This window comes from Lathamus discolor, chromosome 3 (assembly GCF_037157495.1).
Source record: "Lathamus discolor isolate bLatDis1 chromosome 3, bLatDis1.hap1, whole genome shotgun sequence".
NCBI lineage: Eukaryota > Metazoa > Chordata > Aves > Psittaciformes > Psittacidae > Lathamus > Lathamus discolor.
This window is the reverse complement of record NC_088886.1, coordinates 67,017,719-67,043,445: the sequence shown is the minus strand read 5'-3', so window position 1 is coordinate 67,043,445 and position 25,727 is coordinate 67,017,719. Positions and strand designations below refer to the sequence as shown.

General features: G+C 46.0%; 1 protein-coding gene across 8 annotated transcripts in view; it reads left to right on the top strand.

Moving 5' to 3' along the window:
* HDAC4 (histone deacetylase 4) overlaps positions 1-25,727 on the top strand; it is a 217,326-nt gene that overhangs the window by 139,437 nt on the left and 52,162 nt on the right. For 7 of the 8 annotated variants that reach the window (XM_065669699.1, XM_065669694.1, XM_065669696.1 and 4 more), the window contains 7 exons: positions 3,026-3,157; positions 5,207-5,319; positions 10,205-10,321; positions 10,413-10,611; positions 13,267-13,496; positions 22,855-23,112; positions 24,385-24,571. In XM_065669699.1, the coding sequence (XP_065525771.1) occupies positions 3,026-3,157; positions 5,207-5,319; positions 10,205-10,321; positions 10,413-10,611; positions 13,267-13,496; positions 22,855-23,112; positions 24,385-24,571 (1,236 nt within the window). The remainder of the gene's footprint in view (positions 1-3,025; positions 3,158-5,206; positions 5,320-10,204; positions 10,322-10,412; positions 10,612-13,266; positions 13,497-22,854; positions 23,113-24,384; positions 24,572-25,727) is intronic. The other variant, XM_065669701.1, reaches the window with a different exon arrangement.

Below are 25,727 nucleotides of genomic sequence, written 5' to 3'. Positions count from 1 at the left end.
TAAGCTTACTGTAGGTAGCAGTGATGGGTTTAGTTGGCTTTATTTGGGCATGTTGCCTGGCAGGGTGAATATTGGGATATCCGCAGTGTTCCTTGGGAGAACATCTGACCTGCGCTGAGTACCTGGTATTGATAGTTATATGTTGCTTGAATTCCTGCTTTCTCCATTTAAAGGACAGCTCTCTTCATTTTAAAACTATTTGCTAGTATCTATTAGTTTAAAAACCATCTGAATCAGCTTAAATGATTGCTTTGAGGTTTGGAAATGCCTGTTTAAAGCTACATCTTCGTCTTTTCTGATAAAAGATGCTCTGTGTCAGTTCCTTCAGTTTAAGACTGTTCTGCACTGCCTGTGCTGAATTTGAATTCACCTCATTTGGGCTGTATAGCACCCAGTTCAATGTGGATTGGGATTATGCTGTCTGAGGTCTTGATGACAGGTTAGATTTGGGATTATAGCGGGGTGTTGGAGATAAAACCACAAGCAGAAGGAGCTGAAGCAATACAGTTCTTTCAAGAGACTGGTGTTTCAGAACTCCAGCTGAGGAAGCAAAAGAGGAATATATGGGATGGTTTTGCCTGAAAAGAGTTTGGCTGACACTGTAATACCCTGCTTTCGCAATAACCTGTTCTCAAGGTGTTTTCTCTGTTAAGGCTGGAATTGTCTGTGTTTATTCCCTTCCTGTTATATGGAAGGACATGGGGATTGTGGCTTTGCACAGGGGGCAGATCTGCTCGTGTTGGGTAATCTGTGAGCCTTGGATCTTTTGTTTCCCTGCCCATTTTGAAGGTGTTTCTAACCAATCCCTTCTCTGTACATGGAAAACCTCACAAGTACTTGTCTGTCCCCAACAGAAGACATACTTCAGCTGAGCACCATGCAGGACCTACATTGCATAGGAATAAAATCAGTGCTTGAGTACAGTTTTTATTGTCTTGTTTTGCTTTGGCAGAAGACAGATCCTTTCAACAGCTGGGACATAGGCTTCTATTTCATTTACTAGTTGGCAGTACAAATGTATCCAAACCGGATGTATCAGCATCTAGTTCTCATTTGTTCTTTAAAGTCTTGACTGGAGCATCTACCCGCTTACTAATCCTCAGTATTTGGAACCAATTAAAACCGGGAATTAAAGGCTGAGGGATGAGGTACTGAATGTTCATGTACCTAAAGGCTACCTTTAAAGCACTAAGTCAACTTCTGTTTTGAAGAGAACTTAATGAATTAAGTAGTTAGAACTTATGCTTGTATTTTAACTAGTCCACTCTTCCAGTGTTGCCCTCCAAGCGGATGACAGATTGGCATTCAGTCCTCTGCCACTTTACATGCAAATGCCCTGTAAGATTATTTCCCCTTTGCTAATGCACTTCATCCTTCATTTTAAGCATCATCTTGCGGAGTATGACACTTTCAGTGCTCCCTTTATCTCTTGCTGGTGTTTTCCTGTCCAAAACATTAATGAAAAGCTCTGTTTTTTTCCCCCTTCCCAAAAGTTTTATCAAAGAACTGTTTTGGTGGCTTAACTTCAAGCATTTGGTCTTGAATTCAGTAGCCTTCTGAGATTTGAACCCTGCAATTCATGTTATCAGTCTTGAGTTTTGACATGACCCAGTGGTCAAAGCCAACTGAGGGAAAATATATCTTAGTTAATTCAAATCAGTTTGTAAACCCTCTCTTAATTCTCCCAAAGCAATACAGATCATTGTACAGGGAGTTGAGTGTATGGACAGTTAATAGGGAGAGCACAGGATCTGTTTGTTCAAAGGGGTTAAGCAGCAGAGTTGTTAAGAGGTTGAGGAGGGGAAAAGATTGGACCAGTTCACAAATCTCATAGCATAAAGCACCAAAGCAGATAGTTCCTGTTTGCTGAAGGGATCAGGAAGTTTACAGAGAAAGTCATCTTGCAGGAGGAATCTTGACTTAAAGCTTCATTACCTTTATAAAACCTTGATAATCTGAGCCATACAAATGTGTTCCGTGTTGCTGTCATTAACCCAGAGGCATTAGGATAGAGCTTCCTAAGAGCTCTGCTTTGCCTTTTGGAGAAATAAGATTCCAGGATTTAGGTACAGCAGAAGTGTTGAAGAGAGGCTCTCCAAAGGCTAATGTACACAAAGCAAGTCAGGCTGTGGTCTCAGGAAATCCATGCACACCTACCCTTGGCAGCCCTGAATTCTCAAAGCATTTGATGTTGGTTTAAATATGGTTCAGTTTTGTGCCTGTGATGATGCAAACCAAGTTGCTCCCCAAATAAACAACCCTTCTCCTCCCTGGTGCTGGCTTTGGCCTTGGCCACGCTCTCATGCCCTCTTGCTTGAGTTGACACTGGCTACAGAGGACACAGGCTCACCTCTCTCCAAGGTGACTTGCCTCAGGGAGGTGAACCAGCAAGAAAGCACTCCTGGTTTGGTTGTGGGCTTTGATTCTTGTGTATTCTTTCCCCTGCACTAGTGTTCCTCCCTAAGCCAGATCACCCTGGGGTTGGGTGACTCCATGGGTGGGAAGCTGCCCATTTCAGCAGCACATTGCAAATGCTGCCTGAGCCCCACGGTGACGCTCCATGCTTGACCAAACAGCAACATCTCAGCTGTCTCACCAGTTCCTGTACTGATGGTTTTGATCCTGTAGTTTAGCTTTACCACTGGCTTGGAAGCAAGTTGGGAAGTTACAGAATGTGAATGATGCTCTCTGCAGTAGTCTGAGTTCACAGTTGCTTATAAGTCAGTGTCTTCAGTCAAGAGAAGAGATTGCAGGATTATCAATTAAAATGCTATTGACTTTCATTGCCAGTGAATTCAGCTGTCTCATGGGCTGGGACCTGCTCATTCTATTAAGTCTTTCTTCCACATCTATGCTACCAAATGTCTAATTCCATTTAGGCTTCTGCAAATGCTGAACTTGAACCCAGCCTTTGCGTTAAAAACTGCTGAAATAGATAAAATATTGAACCAATTGTTATTAACTAAATAATATTAATTGAACCAATCAATATTAACCAAAGCACTCTCTGCTTTATCCCGTTCAGCATCTGAACCCAACCTGAAGTTACGATCCAGACTAAAGCAGAAAGTTGCTGAAAGACGGAGCAGCCCCCTCTTGCGCAGAAAAGATGGCCCAGTGGTTACCGCTCTGAAGAAGCGCCCGCTGGATGTCACAGGTAGGTGGGTGACAAGGCATCCACCCTGCAGCGACACGCTCCATGAGATGTTCCTTTCCCCAAATGAATCCCTGCATTCAGTCTGCATCTCTCATGTGTTGGTGAAACTGGGATGAAGTTGGCAGTGGGGGATGTAAGTGTGCGTCAGCAGCATCGGTCCATTAAGTACCGATCTGCTGAGATAACATTATCAACACCAGGAGCTTGGGTTTGGTTCGAAGACATGGAAATATGCCACCAAAGTGCTGGGGTTTTGGTTCCACCAAGCATTTCTATGATGTTCAGCAACACGTTGAGAAATCAACTTTCTCAAAGACGATCCTATTAATATCCTTGGGAAGGCTGTAATTCATGGCTTTTGTCCTCCAGCAGGAAATGCTTTATAACCCTGTTTAAGCTTTTGGGCAGACTGCCATAGTTCCTTGTTAGGTAATTACAGCAAAGTTTTAAAGCATGTAAGGCATTGTTATATATATATATATATGGTATTTTGACTACTTATTTGACAGTTTCTTGTTGAAGAAGAATATTCTTCTGGGAGTCAAATTTGTGAGGAATCAGGGTAAGGTAGATGGTATAGATTACCATAAAGTTAATTCTTAGCACCACCTAGGGATGCCTGTGTGTAAGTACCACTATGTAACAGCTTTTTTGGACTTGGCTCACTTCAAGGCACAGTAGCATCATTCAGAGAAGCTCGGAGTGAGCTGTCTTTAGAGAGCACAGTGCTTTCGGGTGACCCTGGGGTAGCCATGCACCACTTGGTGCCTCTCTGTTTTTCAAGGGAATAGATGATTTCAAGAGTTAAAGCATCATTTATAGCAGGTCTGAAAATCCAGTCTACTTCACTCATATATTGCTATATGTCCCATGGCTTTTAGGCTAAAGAAAAGGTTTAGAATGTTATTTATCTTCCAAACTAAAAGAAGAAGCAGTGGAAGCTGGGCTATGCACTGCGTGAGGCACCTTATAAGGGAAGATTTCAGGCTGTTGCCATTTCACACGCTCTTTCTGTTTGTTGTTATTTCTGTGTTGTCGATGGGAGGCTTTGATTTCAGGCTGGGCACCTCTGTGGTTCTGGGTAGCGAGTTCAAAGGGAACGTATTCATAAAATACATAATATGGAGAGGGTTTTCTGATTTAGTGATTTAAAGGCAGTGATAGAAAAGGCAGTGATTTAAACAGATTTGGACCCTGTAGCATTTTGCCTGATTCTGGTGAAATATGTTCAGACACAGCCATGGCCCCTGGTCCATCCAGCCCCATTTCACTCACACAGGTTTTAAATCCCTTCAGACAATTGAATTTGCCATCCTGGCAAAATATCATCCTTGGGAGTCAGTCCCCAGGCTTTTCCGGGGGGCAGCTCAGTGCTGTGGGAGTTGCATGAAGGGCAGACCAAGGCAGGTCTTGTTTCTTTGAGGACCAGGCATGGTGTGGGCACTTGGCAGGGGGGCAGGTACGTGCCCCATCCCCTGCACTGGAAAATCTCAGTGCTATGCTCTAAAAGCAAAGGTCAGTTCTCGTGCCCAGCATGAGGGCTTGATGCTAGTCGTGGCTGTCCAGTAAATCCAGATGGACCAGAAGCCTGCGTGGGAAAATGTCAAGGCTGAGACAGTTCCCCTGCTTGTTCCAGTGTGAAGTCTGATGCAGTGCATGAGTAGAGGGTGTCGTTGGGGTTATAGGCGAAAGATGGGGAGAGAAGCACTGTCTGAAACCTGAAGCAGGACAAGCTGACATCCTCCACTTTGGCCTTTTCAAGCCTTTTCAATGTCTTTCATTATCTTCCAATTGTATTTAAAGTTATTATTACACTGTAAGAGAAACCCCCAGGAGGAGAAGACTCAAGTATGGTAAGTAGGTACTTGGACAGCCCATTTGAAATTAGTTGTTGGTATTTTAAGAGCCCTGGGAAGGTTTAGGCAGAGGGAGATGGGGAGGAGGAAGGTTGTTTTCCTCCAAAACAAAACTTAAAGGGTTGTTATCTGTTTAAATACCATCATGGAGATTGTTTGTAACACTGAAATTTGGTTTTGGATGTGTTTTTAGACTCTGCATGCAACAGTGCTCCTGGATCTGGGCCCAGCTCTCCAAACAACAGCTCCAATAACATAAGCACCGAGAACGGAATTGCAGGATCAGTCACGAGTATTCAAGCAGAGGTACAGAGCTCTTCCTCCCTCTGGGTTTTAACACTTGGGTTTCTAATCAGGTTTTGCAGAGGTTTAGGAATTGAAGTGGACAAACCGGTGTGCACCACAGGAACAAAAACCTAGCTCATGACTCGGGGCAGGCTTTGGGAATTACCTCTCTATCTGGCATGACAGGATGCATTATCTGTTGATAAAATCTCAGCTGAGCCAGCTCACAAGCTGCTTGTGGTGACTTGTAGAGAGTTTGTTGTGAGGAGAGACTCAAAATACAGGGATTTAACAAGGTTTCCTGGTCAAACGGGAGTATTTTGTCTAAAGGGTGAAGTTGTGTGCAGTAGCTTTGTCTAAATATGAACAAATGAGAACTGTATTAAAGGAAACAAATTTAACCTTTTCCTCCCCATGCAGTGATTTGAAAGCTTGGTGCCTCGTACTAACTTGCTAGTTGATAATACAGAATGGTTTGTGTTGGAAGGGACCTTAAGATCATCCAGTTCCAACCCCCTGCCATGGGCAGGGACACCTTCCACTAGAGCAGGGTGCTCCAAGCTCCTGTGTCCAACCTGGCCATGAACACTGCCAGGGATGGAGCAGCCACAGCTTCTCTGGGCACCCTGTGCCAGCGCCTCAGCACCCTCACGGGGAAGAGCTACTGCCTTGTATCCAACTTGAACTTCCCCTGTTTCAGTCTGAACCCATCACCCCTTGTCCTACCACTACAGTCCCTGATGAAAAGTCCCTCTCCAGCATCCTTGTAAACCCCTTCAGACACTGGAAGCTGCTCCGAGGTCTCCACACAGCTTTTCTTCTCCAGGCTGAACAGCCCCAATGTTCTCAGCCTGTCTTCGTATGGGAGCTGCTCCAGCCCCTGCTCGTCCTCATGGCCCAAAGCTTTCACCATTACTTGATGCATCTGCTACATATGTCAAGGGCAGGGTGTCGGACTGAGTAAACTGGGAAATAACAGCTCCTGTGTTCAGGGTTACTGAAGCCCACCCTCTTCTAAGGGCAGATATTGGGGTGTGGGCCACATTAACTGGATCTCACTGTAAACCCTGTATGTACAAACCCAGTGCCATTGTGTAATGTTACTGGTGTATTTCTTTTTATCCAGCTTACCATTAGCTGTTCTCCTCATGAATGTAGTTTCTGTTTTAACATCAGGACTGTAAAAACAGGCCCGGGCTTGTTCTTCCCAAATTGTCATTCAGAATTGAAAAGGGCTTCTTGCAGTATAAATGTGAGCCCTTAATGCTTTCTAGTTCTGTACAGATTTTCACTTTATTTTTATTTCTAATGTAGTGTAACAGTATTTAATATGGGGAATGCATCACCTTCTGTACCCTCTCTTCTGCCAAATTATCCAACACACCGCTACATTCACTCTAGTCTGCTGTAGAACTTACAGAATTTAGACAATTAGTGTAAAGATTAAGGCAAGCACAAGCGCAGGCTGCTGGAGAGTAGATGGAGCAGCCCTGAGGAGATGGACTTGGGGGTGCTGGGTGAGGAGAAGCTCCCCATGACCTGACTTAAGTGTGCGCTTGAGCCCAGAACCCCCCCGTGTGCTGGGCTGCACCCCCAGAGTGTGAGCAGCAGCTCAGGGAGGGGATTCTGCCCCTCTGCTGTGCTCTGGAGAGACCTTAGAGCAGCTCCAGTGCCTAAAGGGGCTAAAAGAAACCTGGAGACAAGGGGACAAGCTTCTCTTCTCCAGGCTGAACAGCCCCAATGTTCTCAGCCTGTCTTCACATGGGAGGTGCTCCAGCCTCTGATCATCCTTGTGGCCTCCTCTGGACTTGCTCCAGCATCTCCATGTGCTTCTTATGCTGAGGACAGCTTCAGGTTTTGTTTTAAATGAGAAACACATCTCTTTGCTTCTTAGTTGGCTCAGTCACCTCTTGAACCTTTTCAAGTCTTGTGGAAGATGGTATCTGTTTAATATCTGGTTTATATCTGGTAAATCTATTATTTAAGTTCCAGTGCTTGTCTTCAGTGGAGAAAGACTACAGCTCTCTGCCTCCCTTTAAAATAGACACTGTCTATTTAAATATTGGTTTGAAATCCAAAGGCTTTTCCATCTCTGCAAGGTACTGATATCCATTGCCATTGCAGTTGATGCAAAACTAAATAAAGTACTTGTCTACAGCCCAAAATCGTGCATGCTGAAATCGTTCTCTTCTGTGCAATTCAGCAAATGTTTTTGTACACCCTGTAGATGGGATCTGTATATTTAAAGTGATGATAATGCTGCTAAATACCAGATGCTGATAGTGTCAAGCTGTTGCATTTTGCTCTTCGCTGTTTTTCAAACAAATCCCCAGGAGATACTTTGAGGCATAACTCCGGAGTATTGATTGTTTGAAGGGAAAATGGGCGTAGTTTTGTTTCATTTATGATATCAAGAAAATATTACATTACTCTGGTGACAATAACTATCTTCTCAATGTAGCACGCTACTGTTATGTCATTTAACTTAAAGCCAAATTGCCACTGGTGCTCATAATTACTTGGCAGAAGCAGTGTGTGGGTACGCTCTGCGCATGTCCTTACCCTGGTACTGCTCAGCAGCAGAGTACTCCCTGCAGATTCCTCCTTTCCAGCTTGTGAAGTGAGACCTTAAAAACACATTTTCTCTTTCTATGGAAGAAGTGACAAGCTGAGAGAGCTGGGCTGGTTCAGCCCGGAGAAGAGAGGGCTCCTTAAGGGGAGAGCTTAGAGCAGCTCCAGTGCCTAAAGGGGCTCCAGGAAAGCTGGAGAGGGGCTTTGGACAAGGGCCTGTAGGGACAGGCCAAGGGGAATGGCTTTAACCTGCCAGAGGGGAAATTGAGATGAGCTCTTAGGCAGAAGCTCTTCCCTGTGAGGGTGCCGAGTCGCTGGCACAGGGTGCCCAGAGAAGCTGTGGCTGCCCCATCCCTGGCAGTGTTCAAGGCCAGGTTGGACACAGGGGCTCGGAGCACCCTGCTCTAGTGGAAGGTGTTACCTGCCCGTGACAGGGGTTGGAACTGGATGAGCTTTAAGGCCCCCTCCAATCCAAACTGTCCTGTGATTCTATGAAGCACAGACCAAGTGCATGCCCTGAACGCTGTCTTATGAAGGGGTGATGAGACCAGGATAACCAAGGATGATCTCACCCTGCAACTGCCACCAACCTCTCTGCCCTTCAGAGAGACCTTTTACAGTTTATTTGGTCTTTCCTGGAGACTAAGGATCACCCCTGCATCCTCCCCAGCACTCTGCTGCTGCTCAGGCTTCAGGCAGAGTCACTGCAAAAAGCTTTTGCAAAGAGATTTAACAGCTTACTTGTCCTTCCCAACTATTTGCCCTTTTAAAGCTAAGAGAGATTACCTTAAAAACCGAAAGGCATTACAACGACTGTTGTTCTCTTTAGCAAATCACAGACAATTTATCCTACTTACTAGTGTGCTTTAGCTTAAATCAGACATTTCATCCAAAAGCCTTAAAGTTGCATTTATAGAGTTGTTTCCTGATTTACTGAGTTATCTTATGGCCATGTAAGGCAGGAACACTTAAGTAAAAATACCTTTAATTTCCAACCAAGATTGATTTATGTGCTAGAAAAGCCATTATGAAAATGACAATAAACTGCCTGATTTTCCTGTTAGGAAACAAGTGTTCTGAGCATCCTCAATTCTCTACAGGCCACTTTCCGACTTAAATAATATACAGTTTAGATCTAAATTACTTTCTATATAATTTCAACTGTTTAACTCAGGTGCTATTGTGGGAAAAGCGATTACGATTAGCGTCGTGTTACGCTGTGGAACAGTCTGTATCGATGTAATAGGTATCCTAATACATTTCAGACTTAAATTCAAAGTCCTGTGAGTCAATGAGACTTTGCAGGTTATTTCCTTGGTTGCAGGGCTTGGCTGGCTCTGGATAATAAACCCCTGTTTTTCTCCCTCAAAGACTACAAAGAAACCCTGTAGTAACGTGCTGGGGGGAATCACAGAAGTGGTACTGAAAACCAAATGTTTTCTATAGAACAACCTCCGAAAGCAATCCCACCTCTTTGGTTTATCAGTATTTAAGGGGAGCAGCTGGTCCTGGCTTTGACTTTGAAAGAACACCCCACCTCTGCAGCTGAGGGTTGTGCTGCCTGTGCAAGAAGGACAGGAGGAGGCCTTCCCTATGTGTGTCACTGTTCTCAGACACTGGACTGCCTTTTAAATGCAGTCTTCTATGTGCCATTGACTTGCCAGATGTTCTTCTCATGTTCAGTTGCATCTCAGTTCCAAGTGTTCAACAAAGTCACCCAGTTGTCCTACGGTCCGGTGCAGAGTTAATTCTTTCTTGTTTCCTTTTGCCTTCTTGTGCTTTCATTAAATGGCATTCAAGCTTATTGAAAATATCATAGAATCATGGAATGGTTTGGGCTGGAAGAGACCTTAAAGCTCATCCAGCTCCAACCCCTGTCATGGCTAGGGACACCTTCCACTAGAGGAGGTTGCTCCAAGGCCCTGTGTCCAACCTGGCCTTGAACGCTGCCAGGTCTCCCCTTAAGAAGTCTTCTCTTCTCCAGGCTGAACCAGCCTAGCTCTCTCAGCCTGGCTCCAGAGCAGAGCTGCACCAGCATCTCCATGGCCTCCTCTGGCCTCGCTCCAGCAGCTCCACGTCCCTCTTGTGCTGTTGCCCCAGAGCTGGATCAGGACTGCAGGGGGGGGGTCTCCCCAGAGTACAGCAGAGGGGGAACTTGATTATTTAGGCTGGATCTGAAGCACAGTTTAGTTTCCCTGTTCAGTATTTCCAATACGAGCAGTGAAGTTACACACTCTGTATGTTTGTGGTGTGTTCTCACAGCAAATGGACTGTGTCCTTGATCCGATCTGTGGATGCTTTCTCACCAGGACAATGTTCTTGCTTTTGTTTCCAGACCAGCCTGGCTCACAGACTTGTGAATCGTGAAGGCTCCGTTACACAGCTTCCACTATACACATCTCCTTCTTTGCCCAACATCACGCTAGGACTGCCTGCAACTGGCCCTTCCAGTGTAAGTGGGAAGGGAGGATACAGCCTTTGGAATGTCGTTGTTTGCCCTGATTTATCCCTTAATGTGATTGCCATCCATTGTGCATTTGCAGGGAGGATCAGCACAGCAAGATGCAGAGAGACTTACTATCCCAACCTTACAGCAGCGGATCTCTTTATTTCCTGGCACTCACCTCACACCCTACTTGAGCACTACAACGTTGGAAAGAGATGGGGGAACTGCACATAACCCTCTTCTGCAACACATGGTCTTACTGGAACAGCCAACTGCACAAACTCCCTTAGTCACAGGTGAGTGATCCATAGGTAATGTGCAAAACTCCAGTCCCTAAATGCAGGGACAGCTTAAGAGAGAGAGTAAGTGGCATCTGTTGTTTGATGATAAGGTCTGTCTCTTGCACAAAAGAGACACAACATTCCTGTTTATCACCTCTGGTTTCTATTCCATATAGGAAAAGCACATGTTTAAAAACTCACAGATTGAAATACTTGCTGTTCATCATTATTTGAAGTGGCAAAACCACGGCAACATCAGCTGCATTCCAACAGATTGTATTTGTTTGTGTCTGTTACATTTTCAGGGTGCTAATTGCTTTGAATCACTCCCTGTGTCGTGTTTTCAGCATGAAGTACCTGTGGGAAGGCACATTTCTATAAATAGGGTTAATTCAAAGCAACAATCCACAGTAGGATTTGGTTTTACAGTGTGTAATGCTGGGACAAAGGATATTCTGCTGAAGTTCTAATAGACGTGTTGATTTTACTTTCATTTATTCCATTTCTAATAGGAATTCTTGAGAGATGGTGGTCACTGAAGCACTGCAGCACAGCTCTTTGGCTCCTGTCTGGTTTTACATTCAAATCCCAGGGATATACATGGGGTTCTGATAAGCTTATAAGCATGTTCAGCGAGGCTTTCAGCAACCAGGGCTAGCGGAAGGTGGCATGATGAGGTTACTCAGAGTCAAGACGTGGCTCTTCACCAGTTACCCTTTGCCCAAGGTCTGTTGATGAAGAGCCATTGGAGAAGACTTCTGCTCTTACCCTATCACCAAAACTTTCTTTTCTGTGCTGGTGTTTGCATTAAAGCACACACAAGAGAAGTGCAGTTCTGCTTCCTATGCAACCTCTCAAAGGTTCCTTCAGTTTGCAGTATATCATGGTTGCTTCCAAGTGTATTCCTTCTAGTCCACCTGCTATGTGGGGTGTTTTCAGAGTGAGTACAACATATCGTAAACCAACACTTAGGAGAAACACTCACAATACAATAGAGCAACAAGAGGAAACACATGTTCTGGATGCAGTAACTGAAAGAGAGCAAACGAACACAAGTTCTCCAAAGTTCTCCAAGGTATCCTATGCAAACTGTATAGGGTCCCTTCCTCTGCTAGTGAGAGGAACTGTGCTACGAGGGAAATGGAACACACCTTTCCCCCTTATTCATCTCTTCATACACACACAGACGTGTGCGTATATGTGTATACGTGAATTTATAGACATGCATTTATAAGCTAGGATGCCCTTTTACATTATTCTTTTCAGAAGAGCAAAAGTGGGAGAAAGTCAGTAAATCTTTCCCTACAAAGAGAGGCTTTTAAATGAGTCACATTCTCCCACGTAGGGCAATTGGTGAATCAACGGGAAAATGAGGTAATGTCCTGGACAGAAATGTCAAGGTGTTTCTAAACTGCTGCATTCTGGCTGTAGAACTCTGGGCAGCTTCTCTCTCTTCTAAACTAAAGACTAAAGACAAAGACAAGATGCAACTTCTCTGCCCCTTGAACTGGGCAGTATTTCTGAATGCTAACACTTGCAAAGGCTTTACTTGGTTTTATGCGATGAGGTTAGGCAAAAGAGTACTCCTTTCCTACAAGTGTGTGCAGGCTGATCCACATCAGGGAGACAGCAGTTCACAGCAGCAATGCCTTTCTATCCCAAGTTGTAATGAGCAAAAGTAAATGCTTATCCTCAGTTCCTCCACCCTTGGGTTGGGCCTGTCTCCATATCCCAGCTTTCTAAGAAATATGGGAAGGTCTTTTTGGAGAGTAGAGCAAGAACTGGTTTACCTCAAGAAGAGGTCAAAAGACATGACACTTTCTAAAGACATGCCCTTACTGGAGCTTAGGTAAGTGTTTCACATGGTAGTCATCACCCAGATTGCCAGGGGCATATGATTAACTCAAGTTATCCCAAAATAACCTCATGTTTTCATTAAGTTGCTAGCATGTACGCACAGGACAGTGGTGAAAACAATTGTAGCTGTTTGTCATCTTGGGTTCTAACTTACCTTCTTTCTATAGAAATACCGAAGCCTGATTGCTCCCATATAACTGAAATACTTCAAGGAAGTGCTTTTTCCCAATGCAGACCTGGTGAGGGGTTTATCACATGGAATTTTTCATCCCTGGTCTTTTCTACAAGAGGATATAGAGCACAGACAAGGGCAGCTATGCCCTGTGTGGTGTAGAGTAAGCAGCAGCTTCATCATCATCCATCATCATTCAGCATATCCCATGAGCCCCCTGTAAAGTGTAATTGCTGGATGCTGTGAGGTGGCAGCTTGGGTTTCTGCTTGCTTAGAAATGAACCCGGGGTTACTCCCTTAAACTTCTCCAAACTACCACTGTGATGTTCATTCATGTCACCCATGGAGTGATGGAAGGCTCAGTGAGGTTTTGCTGGGTTTAAGAAACGAGTATTTCCCTATGGGCTTTGAGTGACCAAGAAAACAAAGGATTCAAAGGAAAGCAAAGTATTTCTCCACCCAGTGGTGATTAATTGTTATCTGTTCTCTTTGAAGGATGCTTCAGCTGTAACTGGTGAAGTGGCTGGTTTTAACGTTATATGTCATTGTCACCATCAGCGTTACTCAACAGCCGTTTTCTCCCTTCCTTTCTTCTTCCTTTTTTTCCTTCTCTGCTGTTTTTTCCTCCATATTATCTTCAGACTGGTATCTTTCAGGACTGCCCCTCCATGCACAGTCTCTGGTTGGTGGAGAACGGGTCTCCCCTTCAATACACAAACTCCGGCAGCATCGCCCGCTGGGGCGCACGCAGTCTGCTCCCCTTCCCCAGAACGCCCAGGCTCTCCAGCAGTTAGTGATCCAGCAGCAGCACCAGCAGTTCTTGGAGAAACACAAACAGCAATTCCAGCAGCAGCAACTGCACATCAACAAGGTAGGCACGATGCTTTTAAACTCTGGTTTTGCTTTATACAGCATTGATAGCAACTTTGGGCAGTGCTAGTAGGGAGTTTCTTGGTGGTAGTGTGTATGTGGTCTTTACCTCCACCACCAAATGGCCTTTATCCTTGAACCTTTTCTTCATGAAGTACATCAACAGGGATGTGGGCAGCCATTGCCAAGGTTTGGGGCTGCTCAGCCTGGAGAGGAGAAGCAGTGTGGAGACCTCAGAGCAGCTTCCAGTGTCTGACAGGGGCTACAAGCATGCTGGAGAGGGACTCTTCATCAGAGACTATAATGATAGGACAAGGGGTGATGGGTTCAAACTGCAACAGGGGAAGCTCAGGTTAGATATGAGGCAGAAGCTCTTCCCTGTGAGAGTGCTGAGGCGCTGGCACAGGGTGCCCAAAGACGTGGCTGCTCCATCCCCGGCAGTGTTCAAGCCCAGGCTGGACAGAGCCTTGGGTGACATGCTCTAGTGGATGGTATCCCTGCTCATGGCAGGGAGTTGGAACTAGGTGATCTTGAGGTCCTTTCCAAGCCAAACCATTCCATGATTCCATGAAGGCAAGGATCAATACCTCTGTGGCACAGTGGAAAGGCGGTACAGTTCAGACTTGTGGCTTTAAATGCTGAACATTGGTGTGCATCCTGCAGAGGTTGTTTTGTTTAGATCAGCTAGTTCTGATCCAAAACTCGCTTTGAAGGAAGCAAGCACTACTTTATTAGAATTGTAGAAACATAGAATAGTTAGGGTTGGAAAGGACCTTAAGATCATCTAGTTCCAACCCCTCTGCCATGAGCAGGGACACCTCACACTAAATCATGCCACCCAAGGCTCTGTCCAACCTGTCTCGCTTTCTCTAAATCCCTTGGAGGACATTCCATTCTATGAAATGGAATACACGTATTCCGTTCCATTCTACGATTTCACATCAGATGGATATTGCAGAGCACCATTCACCAGAGCACAGATTTGTGCAATTGCTTTGTAGCCAAAAGCATCTGTCTGGGCATCCCAGTAATGCAATGAAGCTGCAACAAGCTGCTTTGAGATCACTGCATCCATCATCCATTTAAAAAGACAAAATCTAACCTGATAGTTTAGCCTATGGGAAGGTAAAATTCACCTTTTAGGTACAAGAGGTATGCTCACAAATGGTACGGATGGAGCTGTGATGTTTTACCCAAGCTGAGGTTGACCCCTAGGGTTACAGAAGGCGCAGTCTGTTGGTAGATGTGCACTATGAAAAGGCTTTTGGGGAAGGGGGAAATGGTTCCTAATCAGGGTGATATTTTTCTGACTCCGCTGGCCCATGTTTTGAGCCTTTCTCTAAAGGCTTTTCTGAAGGAGTTTCTTTAAGAAGCAAGCAGTAGTAGATTTCAGGATTGGGAGGACGAGTTTGGTGGCAGGAGGACCTTTTGCATCACTGCACTTTCATTGATAGCAGAGGTTCCTCCAAATGTTTCCACTGTTCCAGTCCTGTGAGAAAATACAACTCCTGAGATGTAAAAACCCCACACAACAAAACCCCACTCCACACAACTCCCTCCCCCCCCCCAAACACACTTTGTTTATAGACTCAAGCTAAGGCAGGATGATTACACAAGTTACTGACGTCAGTCATGTACTTCTGGAGAGCTGCCACTGCGCACCGCTTGTGCCAGCCCTGGCCTGCATTCAGCCCCTCATGCTGGGGTGGTAGGGAGCTGCTGCTGCCCTAGAAACACCCTTTTCTCCTCTCTAAATGCTCTTTGTGAGCAGGAGGGTCGGCTCTGGGGTGCTAGGTAGGGTTTCTTTGTTCAGCAATAGATGTCAGCTCGGCGGTTGGTTTGTTTGAGATTTTGGAGGTTTATGCCGTTGCCAGCACTTGTAAGTGGCCAAAGGCTTTGCCACGACGTACCCACTGAACTCATTGAGACTTTCACTTGGACCTCCCAGGCACTGGAGCCCTGCAGCTCTCTGAATTTCAGCTTTGTTTGAGCCATGATCCATCGCATCCATAAGCAGAGGCAGGGCGGGAAGCAGGGGGAGTGTCATGAAACTGGTTGCACAGGGGCGATTTTCCCTGTTGTTTGATTTATAGAACCAAGGAGTTAAAATCATTTTGGTCCTAGCACTGTGTGCGTGTGGCAAATTTATCCCGTGGGATAGCATCCAAGTGCTGACATGGAAAAAGACTTTTCCCAGATGCGCGGATATTTTAAGAGCCTTGTGTGTAGGAGAGTTAAGGGCACAACTAAAAATAAGGGAAGAGATTGCTGCCTTTTAATTATTAGCAGAACTGTCAGCACTGTGTTAAGGCTGGGGTTGGATTTCCTGTAAATAACATGAGGCTGCTTTCAATTGCTTGTGGGTTTTTCCAAACTTGAAGGTTTTGGCCTTAAACTTCCCCTTTTAGGTGTCAGCATCAGATGACATCTTTGAGAAGATCGCAGCCAAAACAAGTCCTGCTGTTTCCAAGAAGGCAACTACGGAAAAATGGGTTGCTTTCTTCCTGATTAAGAATAATCCTAATTGGGGTTTGGCTGTGAAGACTCCGTGTTGGAGCAATAATTTGGAATTGGACACATGAGGACAGGGTGGGTGGCTGGGTAGGGGAAGAGAGCACAGAGGGATGTGTTGCATAGGATGGGTCCAAAGGAGGAACAGGGTTCCTTGGGGTGACTCCTATGGATGCAGTCCCTTCCAGCATGGGGTCTGAAGTCCCTGCTTTGCCACTCTCAGCAGCAAATTGGGGATTGCTTGAGTATAGTGAAGCACATGGTTCATCCCATTCAGGAGCAACTTGCTGACGGTCCAGGCTGGGACCCTGCTCGTCTGGTGGTCTTGTTGTCATCTGGTGGTGACATTTGCTTTAAGGGTGGGGGAAGAAGTCCATGCACCCATTCCCTTCAAAAAATGGGGACACTTGGCACGTGGAAATGAAAAGAGCATTACTGAAGCTGTCAAGCTGGGCACTCGAGTTAGGGCATGGGATTAGAGAAGTTTCCCATGCAAATCTTGCTTACATTTTCTTCTTTCTGCATCATTTTGATCCAGTTTTTGGTGATTAACTGGATTCTGAACTTACTGCAGAGAAGGGTAAGAATGAGGCTGCTCTCTGGTGGTGTGATGCCTTGGAACTGGAGTGGGAGAGAGACAGGGACCTTAGGGCTAATGCAGTTTGAGACTGCATCAGGGAATTGGCTTTCTCCCCTCTGCCACAGAGCCACATCCCACTGAGTGGATCCAGCTTGCAGTGGCACACTCATGTTCTCCATATTGTTTGCAGGACAAGGAAACAGAGCTGTGAGCTGCAGAGGTTTGTTTGCACACCTAAACCATCATATCTTAACATCAACCAAATGATATGGAAAGCCCCATCCAGTGAGGTTTCATAACCTCTGCCCCAGATGCGCATTTGATGGCATGGGAGCAGCTTTGCCATCAAGTCATCGTCAACACAGATGTGCTAATATTTGTAGAGCACTCGTGTGCTCACACTGCAAAACCCTGTGGAGAAATCAACTCTTTTCTGCAGAACAAGGGTTTGAGACATTAAATGAGATTCCAGATAAGATAGTGAATCCCTGCTTGCAAACTGAGCTCTGTGCAGCCTTTGATCGGAATGAGGAGTGTGCCCTAAACCAGTAAACTCTAAACAGCCCTGAAAATGAAAGCTATACATTAATCATAACCCCAGCCTGGTCTGGGTTGGAAGGGACCTTAAAGCTCATCCAGGTCCATCCCCTTGCCACAGGGGCGTGCTGCTGTTTCCCATCTTTTTGCATTTGTAATGTTCAACCCTCATGAATAGGTTTTCCCCATGGTCAAAAAGGCTTGTTCAGCAATAGGAGAAGTATGTGAGGCAATCCTCTGTGGCATTTAGAGGTTGGCATTTTGTTGTGACAGTGAACATCACAAAGAAAGACCCTGTTATCTGAGGTATTTTGAGTTACAAGTGTCAGCTTTGCAGCGTGATAGGTCTTGAAGCAGCAACACCCTTTCTAAAGAGAAATACTCAAGAACACTCAACTTACTCCCTTGACGTAGTGAAAATGGGTGTTTTGGCTTTAGTCTCCTGGATGCCTTCACAAAGCCTTCCTAGAACAGGTAATCTCCTGTTTAGCCCTGAATTGTATTCTTAAGCTGGTTTATTCCAAGCTTCTCTGGTCAAATGATGTTTCCTCTGAGTAACCCTTATTTCTAGCGTGCTTTGGGAAGTGAGGTGTTTCTCCTGCTGGGCCATATATATACATGGCAACATATACACCACGCTATAATGCCTCAACTTGTCTTGTGCAGCAGCATTGGGTGGATACATTTTTATTAACACCTAGAATTTCATTTTGCTGTTCCCTTATTTTCTTTCCCTTGGAATTCATTAACTCTTTAGCTTCAAGTGACTCCTTTACATATGTCATTTATGATAGCGGAAAAATGCAGTGTATTAGATTGTGTTAGCATTCAGGTAGGGCTCTTCCCCTTCGAAAGGTTTAAGGGAGTCTGGTTGGAATTCCCCAGACATAACCTGGGATAGAACAGGTATTCAAAATGATCCCTGGGAAAGCTCCTTCAGCATTCCTGCTGTCTCAGTTGGTTGGACGTGAAATGCCCTCCAGCAGGACATGAGGCACTTGACATTCACATTTCTTGTGCATCAATGCACCTATTAGGGTGAAAATGATGTTTAGGGGTTTTGCCAGGAGCTGTTGTTCTGTGGGGTGTCTGTTGCTGCAGGGCGGGTGATGTCTAGATGTGTAGCTGATATAATCAACACACAACTCCAATTATTTAGAGAAGGGAAAGCAAACAGCTTTGGCTGGGGCCAAGGTGTTTCCTTCTCGCTCCATCCAGGCAGTCCCTGACCTTTGATTAATTCCACTTGGGTTGTTCCCTCTGGTCTAGCCAGCATCCTCATGGTGCTTCCAGCAGGTAGGCTGCCTCAGACTGATAGCTTTTCCTGCTGTCTCATCTCTTCGGGGGCAAAAAAACCCAAACAACCAACTGATAACAGATTATTCTAGGCTTGAGCTGCTGCATAAGGCTCTGTCAGCTCCTTACTATGCCCAATTCGGCCTCTTCCCATCCTCCCTTATCAGCTCTTGGTTTTTCTTAGTCTATACAAGTTAAAAATGAGAATCCAAGGGGTGCCGCACATGGGAGGAGTTGTGTTGATAGTTGTGTTGATAGCTGGAAGAGCAAGGCTTTTGTTTTAGCTTTCCCAGCATTTAATTCGAGCCCACAGCAATGTTTCCTGCTCTGAGCAACCTTGCAGATGCCTTATGGCTCTCTGCTATCTCTTGAGCATCTCAGCCAGGGTACCAGCCCCTCACCACCTATCTCTCCATTCCTAGCCACTGCTTGACTCAAAACCAACACTTTTTTGGCTGTTTCTGAATGCTTTTGAGCTGAGCCTTCAGCATCTCATTTATTCCTGTTATTCTCATCAAAGTTGTGTCTCCAGTTATCCAGGGTTGTTCTGCCCTGAGTTTCTCTTTCATCTCCAGAGGAGGAAAGTGAGGTTTCCATTGGGTTCTGCACATCATGGCATGGTCAGGGCCAAGAGACAGTCTGTCTGCTGGGATGCAGCCCAGCACACGGGGGGTTCTGGGCTCAAGCACACACTGAAGCTGGGTCGTAGGGAGCTTCTCCTCACCCAACACCCCCAAGTCCTTCTCCTCGGGGCTGCTCCATCCGGTCACCCTCAGCCTGTGCTTGTGCTGGGGATTGCCCAACCCAGGGGTGGGACCTTGCCCTTGGCCTGGTTGAACTCCATGAGGTTCACATGGTCCCAGCTCTCCAGCCTATCCAGGTCCCTCTGAATCCCATCCCTTCCTTCCAGTATATCAGCCGTACCACACAGCTTGGTGCCATCAGTAAACTTGCTGAGGGTGTATCAGTCCCACTGTCCACGTGCCAACACAAATTTTGTTACCTTAAATTGTCTTAAATTACATGAACACATGTTCATGAAATGGCAAAAATGGAAGGTTTTTAGGGAGTTCAGTGGGCCTGGAATGCACATGTATTGTATGGAGTATGTTCCTACCAATGTGCTTGCTTTGCAGAATTGTCCTTTTAGAAGGACAGTAAGGTTGCAGCAGGTAGAACAAACGCCATACCAAGAGATTCACTTTGTACTGGGAGAGCAAACTGAATGTTTTAAAGTGTCCCTGTCATTGAGCACTTGAGCTTTCAACCTTCATGATGTTTTTCATTTCATTCTTCCTTTTATATGGAGTTGGAATAATTTAAAACCTCTAGGGAATTACACTGCTGCTCATTTCCATTGCTTTTGACAAGGACAGTTGAAGTTCTTTTCCCAGCAATTACCTTGTGTAGTTCCTAAGTGCAAAAGGTATTAAATTCAAAGCTGGAGGCCTTGGATTCAAGCAGGAAAAGAAAGCAGCAGAAGATAGTTTATCATGGTTTAATCAGCTTTTAAACAGATTCAATTCATCAAGCCTTAGAGAGCTTAATATTGATGGAAGAACTTCTTTTAGCTTAATGTGGTTTAGTTACCCAATGAGTACCACATTGGATGGGGGGAGGTGGGTGGGTGAAAAGGTACTTCTCACCTTGAGAAGTTTGGATCCCTGAATCTTTTAGGTTGGCAGGAACCTTGTGAGATCATTTAGTCCAATGTCCCTGCTTCAGCACGATCAGCTGGAGCAAGTTGCCCAAGACATATGCAGTTGGGTTTTGAACATATCCAGGGATGGAGACTCCACAACATCTATGTGCAACCTGCTGGACCACTCTCACAGTGAAAAATGTATTTCTTGTGTTCAGAAGCAATTTAATGTGCTTTAATTTGTGCCCATTGCCTCTTGTCCCATTATCTGAGTGCAACCTATCAGGCCACATGGATTCATGTACACCCCGGAGTTTTGAGTTCTTCCAAAACCTGGTGGTCGTCTACCCAAGGGTAAGTCTTCCTTGCTCCAGAATTTCCTCTGGGATTCCTGAGGGATGGCCTTGCTAGAAGAGAAAGCTTTAAGTACCATGGCCTTTTCTATGTCATTTGTCACCAGGTCCCTTACCCATTCAGCAGCAGGCCCATGAATTCCCTTGTCTGACTCTTTTCTTTCTTGATACCCTTCACATCCCTTGCCAGATTCAACTCCAGGTTGCCTTTGGTTTTCTTAACACCGTATATACAAGATCACATAGCAACTGTCTACTCCTCTTGGGTCACCTCTCCTGCTTCCAGCTCTTGTAGAGTGCCTGGTTATATCTTGAGTTCACTTAGGAGCAACCTGCTCATCCATGCAGGCCTTCTGCAACTTGTGCTTGGTTTCTAACTAGTTGGGGTGGATCATTCTTGATCTTGTTGAATCCCTGAGTATCAGCCAGCAGCCCTGGACCCCACTAGTCTCCAGGATGTATCCCATGGGACTCTTCCAAGCAGATCCCTAAAGAGGCCGAAGTCTCCTTTCCCAAAATCCAGGGCTGTGGTCCTGATTTTTGCCCTGGTCTCTCCCCTCCAGATCTTCAACTGCACCATCTCATGGTGGCTGCAGCCAGTGCTGCCTCTGGGACTTCCATATCCCCAAAGAGTCCTTCCTTGTTTGTAAGTGTTGGGTCCAAGGAGGCCACATTCCTCACTGGCATCTTGATCGCTGCTGTCAGGACTTCACCATCAGTGCACCCAAATCTTCTCGATGGCTTGAGCTGTCTTGTCCATTCATCAAACACCACAGTGGGTAGAACCCCATCAAGATAGGACCTGTGAACGTGAGGCTTCTTCTGCATGCTTGATGAAGGCCTCATCTAGTTCTTCCTGATCAGGAGGTCTACAGCAGTCTGCCCACCTCAGGAGTGCTCATCTTGGTCTGTCCACTTATTTAAGCTCTTGGCTGATGCTGCCCAAAGAACCTGTGGCTGCCCCATCCCTGGCAGTTTTCAAGGCCGGGTTGGACACAGGGGCTTGGAGCAACCTGCTCTAGTGGAAGGTGTTCTTCCTAAAAAGCCTAAACGGGATGTCAGTCAGTACAAAAACGCTGGCTCTCGTTACTAAAAGGTTGATGCTGGGGTTGAGGGGTGTGAAAAGAGGGGTGGGCTGCATCCCCTATCTGTGCTGGAGTTGGGGCTTGCCTTAAGCTTCTAGGCAAGATCATGCCCTCCCGTGTGTCCTGCTCCTCTCAGGAATCAAGACATCCAAGATGCAGTAATTCACCGAGTGCTGAAAACCTGTGGCCCAGTGCTCCAAAGTTAAAGGTTTTGAGCCTCAGTTGTTTGAGATCGTGTGCTGGAGCTATGAACAACTTCTCGCTGTCCCCACTGTGATCCTTGAAGGCAATTAATCCTTTATATTGCCACTGTCTGCCTGAATCTGCTTTGTATAGGGCTGCTGAAGTTATATGCCAGAGTCTCTACCCCTGTGCTTGGGGAAAAGGGCTTAGTTTCAGGTTTGAGCCATGGTTCTTCAAAGAGCAAGTTACTTACAAGTAGTCCCTCTTTCTGCATGTGTTCAGTAGCTGTGTTTTGATTTAGCTTTATTAGATTTAAAATCAATATTGCTTTTCATACCGATGACCTAATCCTTACTAAAGCTCTGCCCTGACAGCTTTCAAAGTTCAGCAGTTTCTTTATAAGCCTAGGAAGTGGGTTCAGGCTAAGCTCTTTTCAAGCAAGGAAATGGATTTATTTACCTGTGCTGGATTTAAAGGCAGTTCATGATTTTGGATTGGGCTTTTACCCAAATAGGTATCAGGAGCAGTCTGAGAATGAGAAGTGTGAATTCTACCTTCAGTAAGTCTGAGCCTGTCTGAATTATAGTGAAAACTCGGTTGTTCCCTTTGATTTAGCAGCTGCTTTCAGAGAAGTTCACCATCTCTAGTTAGGAAAGGCTGGCTGGAATGGACACCTCTCTTGTGGATCATTTCTGTACAGATGCACTAAGTTGAGTGTCCTCAGCTTCCTCCTAACTCATCTCAGAAGAGTGACAAAGGAATCCTTATGAAAGCCTCTCACTTGACAGGTAAAATTGAGGGGTGATTCAAAAAGAAGCTAGGAAAACAAGGTAGCAGAAAGCCTCTTAGAGGGTGTATGGTTCTCTGTGCCTCTGTAAATGGAGTAGCATCCATAGGTGTGTAGGCACAAGAGGCTCTCACTTCTTAAGAGGGAAAAGCAAGTGGAAAATGAAGAGTTGTCATTACCTGGGAGACAGGAATTCATAGCACTTAACAGCGAGGATGCCCTGACTTTCCCCTTGAGCAGTTGTTTTGGACCTCATTTATGAACTAAAAGCTGTAATTCCCAATTCCTCTTCCATGAAGTGTGTTCTTTGAGGAGAAAAGAGTGAACTTTGCCTCTGGTGAGTTGCAGTTTATTTATTGCTTCATCTCTGGGTTCTTCTTCTCAGATTATATCAAAACCCAATGAACCAGCTCGCCAGCACGAAAGCCACCCTGAGGAGACAGAAGAAGAGTTACGGGAACATCAAGCCCTTTTGGAGGAGCCATACAGCGACAGAGTTGCAAGCCAAAAGGAGGCCCCAGGCTTGGCCAACATGGTGCAAGTGAAGCAAGAACCCATCGAGAGTGATGAGGAAGAAGCAGAGCCGCAGCAGGAGCTGGAGTCTGGGCAGAGGCAGGCTGAGCAGGAGCTGCTCTTCCGTCAGGTGAGCTTGCAACACACCATGCTTGGGACTCGGTTCTTTGTGGAAAGTTGGTTGGTTCTTGGTGCTCACCTTATACTGCTCTAGGATGAGAGGCTTTCTTCCCTGTGAGGGTGCTGAGGCGCCGGCACAGGGTGCCCAGAGAAGCTGTGGCTGCCCCATCCCTGGCAGTGTTTGAGGCCAGGTTGGATGGGGCTTGGAGCAAGAATGTGTCTGTGCCCATGGCAGGGGTTTGGAATTGGATGAGCTTTAAGGTCCCTTCCAACCCAAACTATTCCATGACTCTGTGGTAAGCTAAGGGGAACCAGCTTTAGAAGACTGGCTACATAAAGAAACCTGCAGGTAAAATCTGTCACCATGTTAACTCAGAAGTCCTAGGGAGAATCTGGATCACCTGCACCAAATGCAGACAATGTGTTTGCAGCCACTGACCCACTTTCTGTTTCTTTGGGAAGACAAGTGTGGTTCAATTGCTAGAGGATTTTAGTTTGGCCCCAAGCCCAAGAGAAGGGCTAGTGAAGGGAAAAGGGGACAGTATCCATGGGAGAGGGTTCCTTCTTCAGAGCTAGAGATCCTAGAGACCTCACTGTTCTCACTTTTGAGGGCAAGCACTGGAGGCTTATGGATTGCAGGTGATAAATCCAAGAACAGCATAGCACAGAGTAATCTTCCCAGTTACATGGCAGTCTCCCAAAGTCTGCCTGTTGTGGTAGCAGTAATGAAGGTGATTCTCCTCCGGCATCAGTGCTCTGCTCATCTTTACAGCCTTCAGCACTGACAGCCCTGCATAACCTCTGCCCAGGATCTGCAGCCAAGAGCAGATTGCTGTAGCCATGCCAGGGTGTAGGAGCAGCCCTTGGCTAGGGAAAACGGACTTGTGCCAGCTTTGTAGTTGCAGTGTTTGAGAATCAGGTGCAAATGAGTTGCTCCATGAAGTCATCTGCATCTCACTGCTCTGCTTTCTTCCCAGCACTGTGGAGCTGACTCGTAGAGCTGCTGTTGTTCCTCAGAGACTACATGCTTGGTTCCTTTATCTTCATAACAGTGCTGCCTTGAAGGATCAATGCCATAGACAACCATGCTTGTTTGAATTGTTATTTGATTTATGCAGTCACATCCAAGCCTCATTGCCTTAGTGAATAAATAAATACATAAAACAAATGTCATTTGAACAACAGTGGAAAGTATCCCTGGGTGTGGGCAGGGGCTTGGAACTGAATGATCTTTAAGGTCCCTTCCATTCAATGATTCTATACCTCCTTCTTTTCCCCACAGCAAGCCCTTCTGTTGGAGCAGCAACGGATCCACCAGCTGAGGAACTACCAGGCATCGCTGGAGGCAGCTGGCATGCCTGTCTCCTTCGGAGGCCATCGGCCCCTGTCCCGTGCCCAGTCCTCACCCGCCTCGGCCACCTTCCCAATGTCTGTACAGGAGCCACCCACTAAGCCAAGGTTCACAACAGGTAACGTTTTGGGACGCTGGAGGCTGAAGCAGTGGGCTTGGTGTTACCATTTTGCCTTAATGTTGTGCTTTTCTGCCTTATCCCTGCAAAGCCATCTGTGTCTCGGCTGTGTCTGGGGGTTCCATAACATCCTGTCGTCTTCAAGGATAAGAGTCAGGTGTCTTACACCCTGTTGTCCTGCTTGTGCATTCTGCAGGGGGATGGACAGCTTACAGTCCAGACAGCAAATAATAAGAGAAGCAAGCACAGTACTTTAAATATGGATCTCCCTCCGGAAAAACACAAGTCATATGCTGTGACAAAGCTGATTTAGATGCGAGGCAAGAGAGAGGCAGGGTACTGACAAAGGACAGTGTGCCAATTGCAGTATCTGATGGCTGTATCCAGTCGCTGTGCAGCCCCATGCCATTAAGTTATCCACTCCAGGCTCTGTGCCAGTCTACCCGTCCTTCTATAGCACAGCCTCTGCCCTAGAGTCTGTGTCTGTAGGTTAGCACAAATAAGATTATCCTGTTTTTAGCTGGGATAGAGGTATTTTTTCCTTAGTAGCTGGTGCAGTGCTGTGATTTGGCTTTAGCCTCAGGATAATGCTGACAGCACACTGATGTTTTGGTTGCTCCTCTAAATCAAGGACTTTTCAGTGTCTCATGCTTTACCAGTGAGGAAGGGAACAAGAAGCTGGGGGGACCCAAACTAGCCAAAGGTATATTCCATACCACAGCACATCATTCCCAGTATATAAACTGGGAGGAGTTAGCTGGGAGCCACTGATTGCTGCTCAGGTCAGATGGGTATAGGTCAGTGGGTGGTGAGCAGTTGTATTGTGCATCACTTCTGTTTATTGGGTTTTATTTCCCTCTCCCTTTTTCACAATGCTGGTAGTTATTATTATAGCAGAATTGTTGTTGTTATAACAAGTCCAGAGGAGGCCACGGAGATGCTCCAAGGGCTGGAGCAGCTCTGCTCTGAAGCCAGGCTGAGAGAGCAGGGCTGATACAGCCTGGAGAAAAAAAGGCTCCTTAAGGGGAGACCTTAGAGCAGCTCCAGTGCCTAAAGGGGCTACAGGAAACGTGGAGAGGGGCTTTGGACAAGGGCCTGTAGGGACAGGCCAAGGGGAATGGCTTTAACCTGCCAGAACAGGGGAGACTGAGATGAG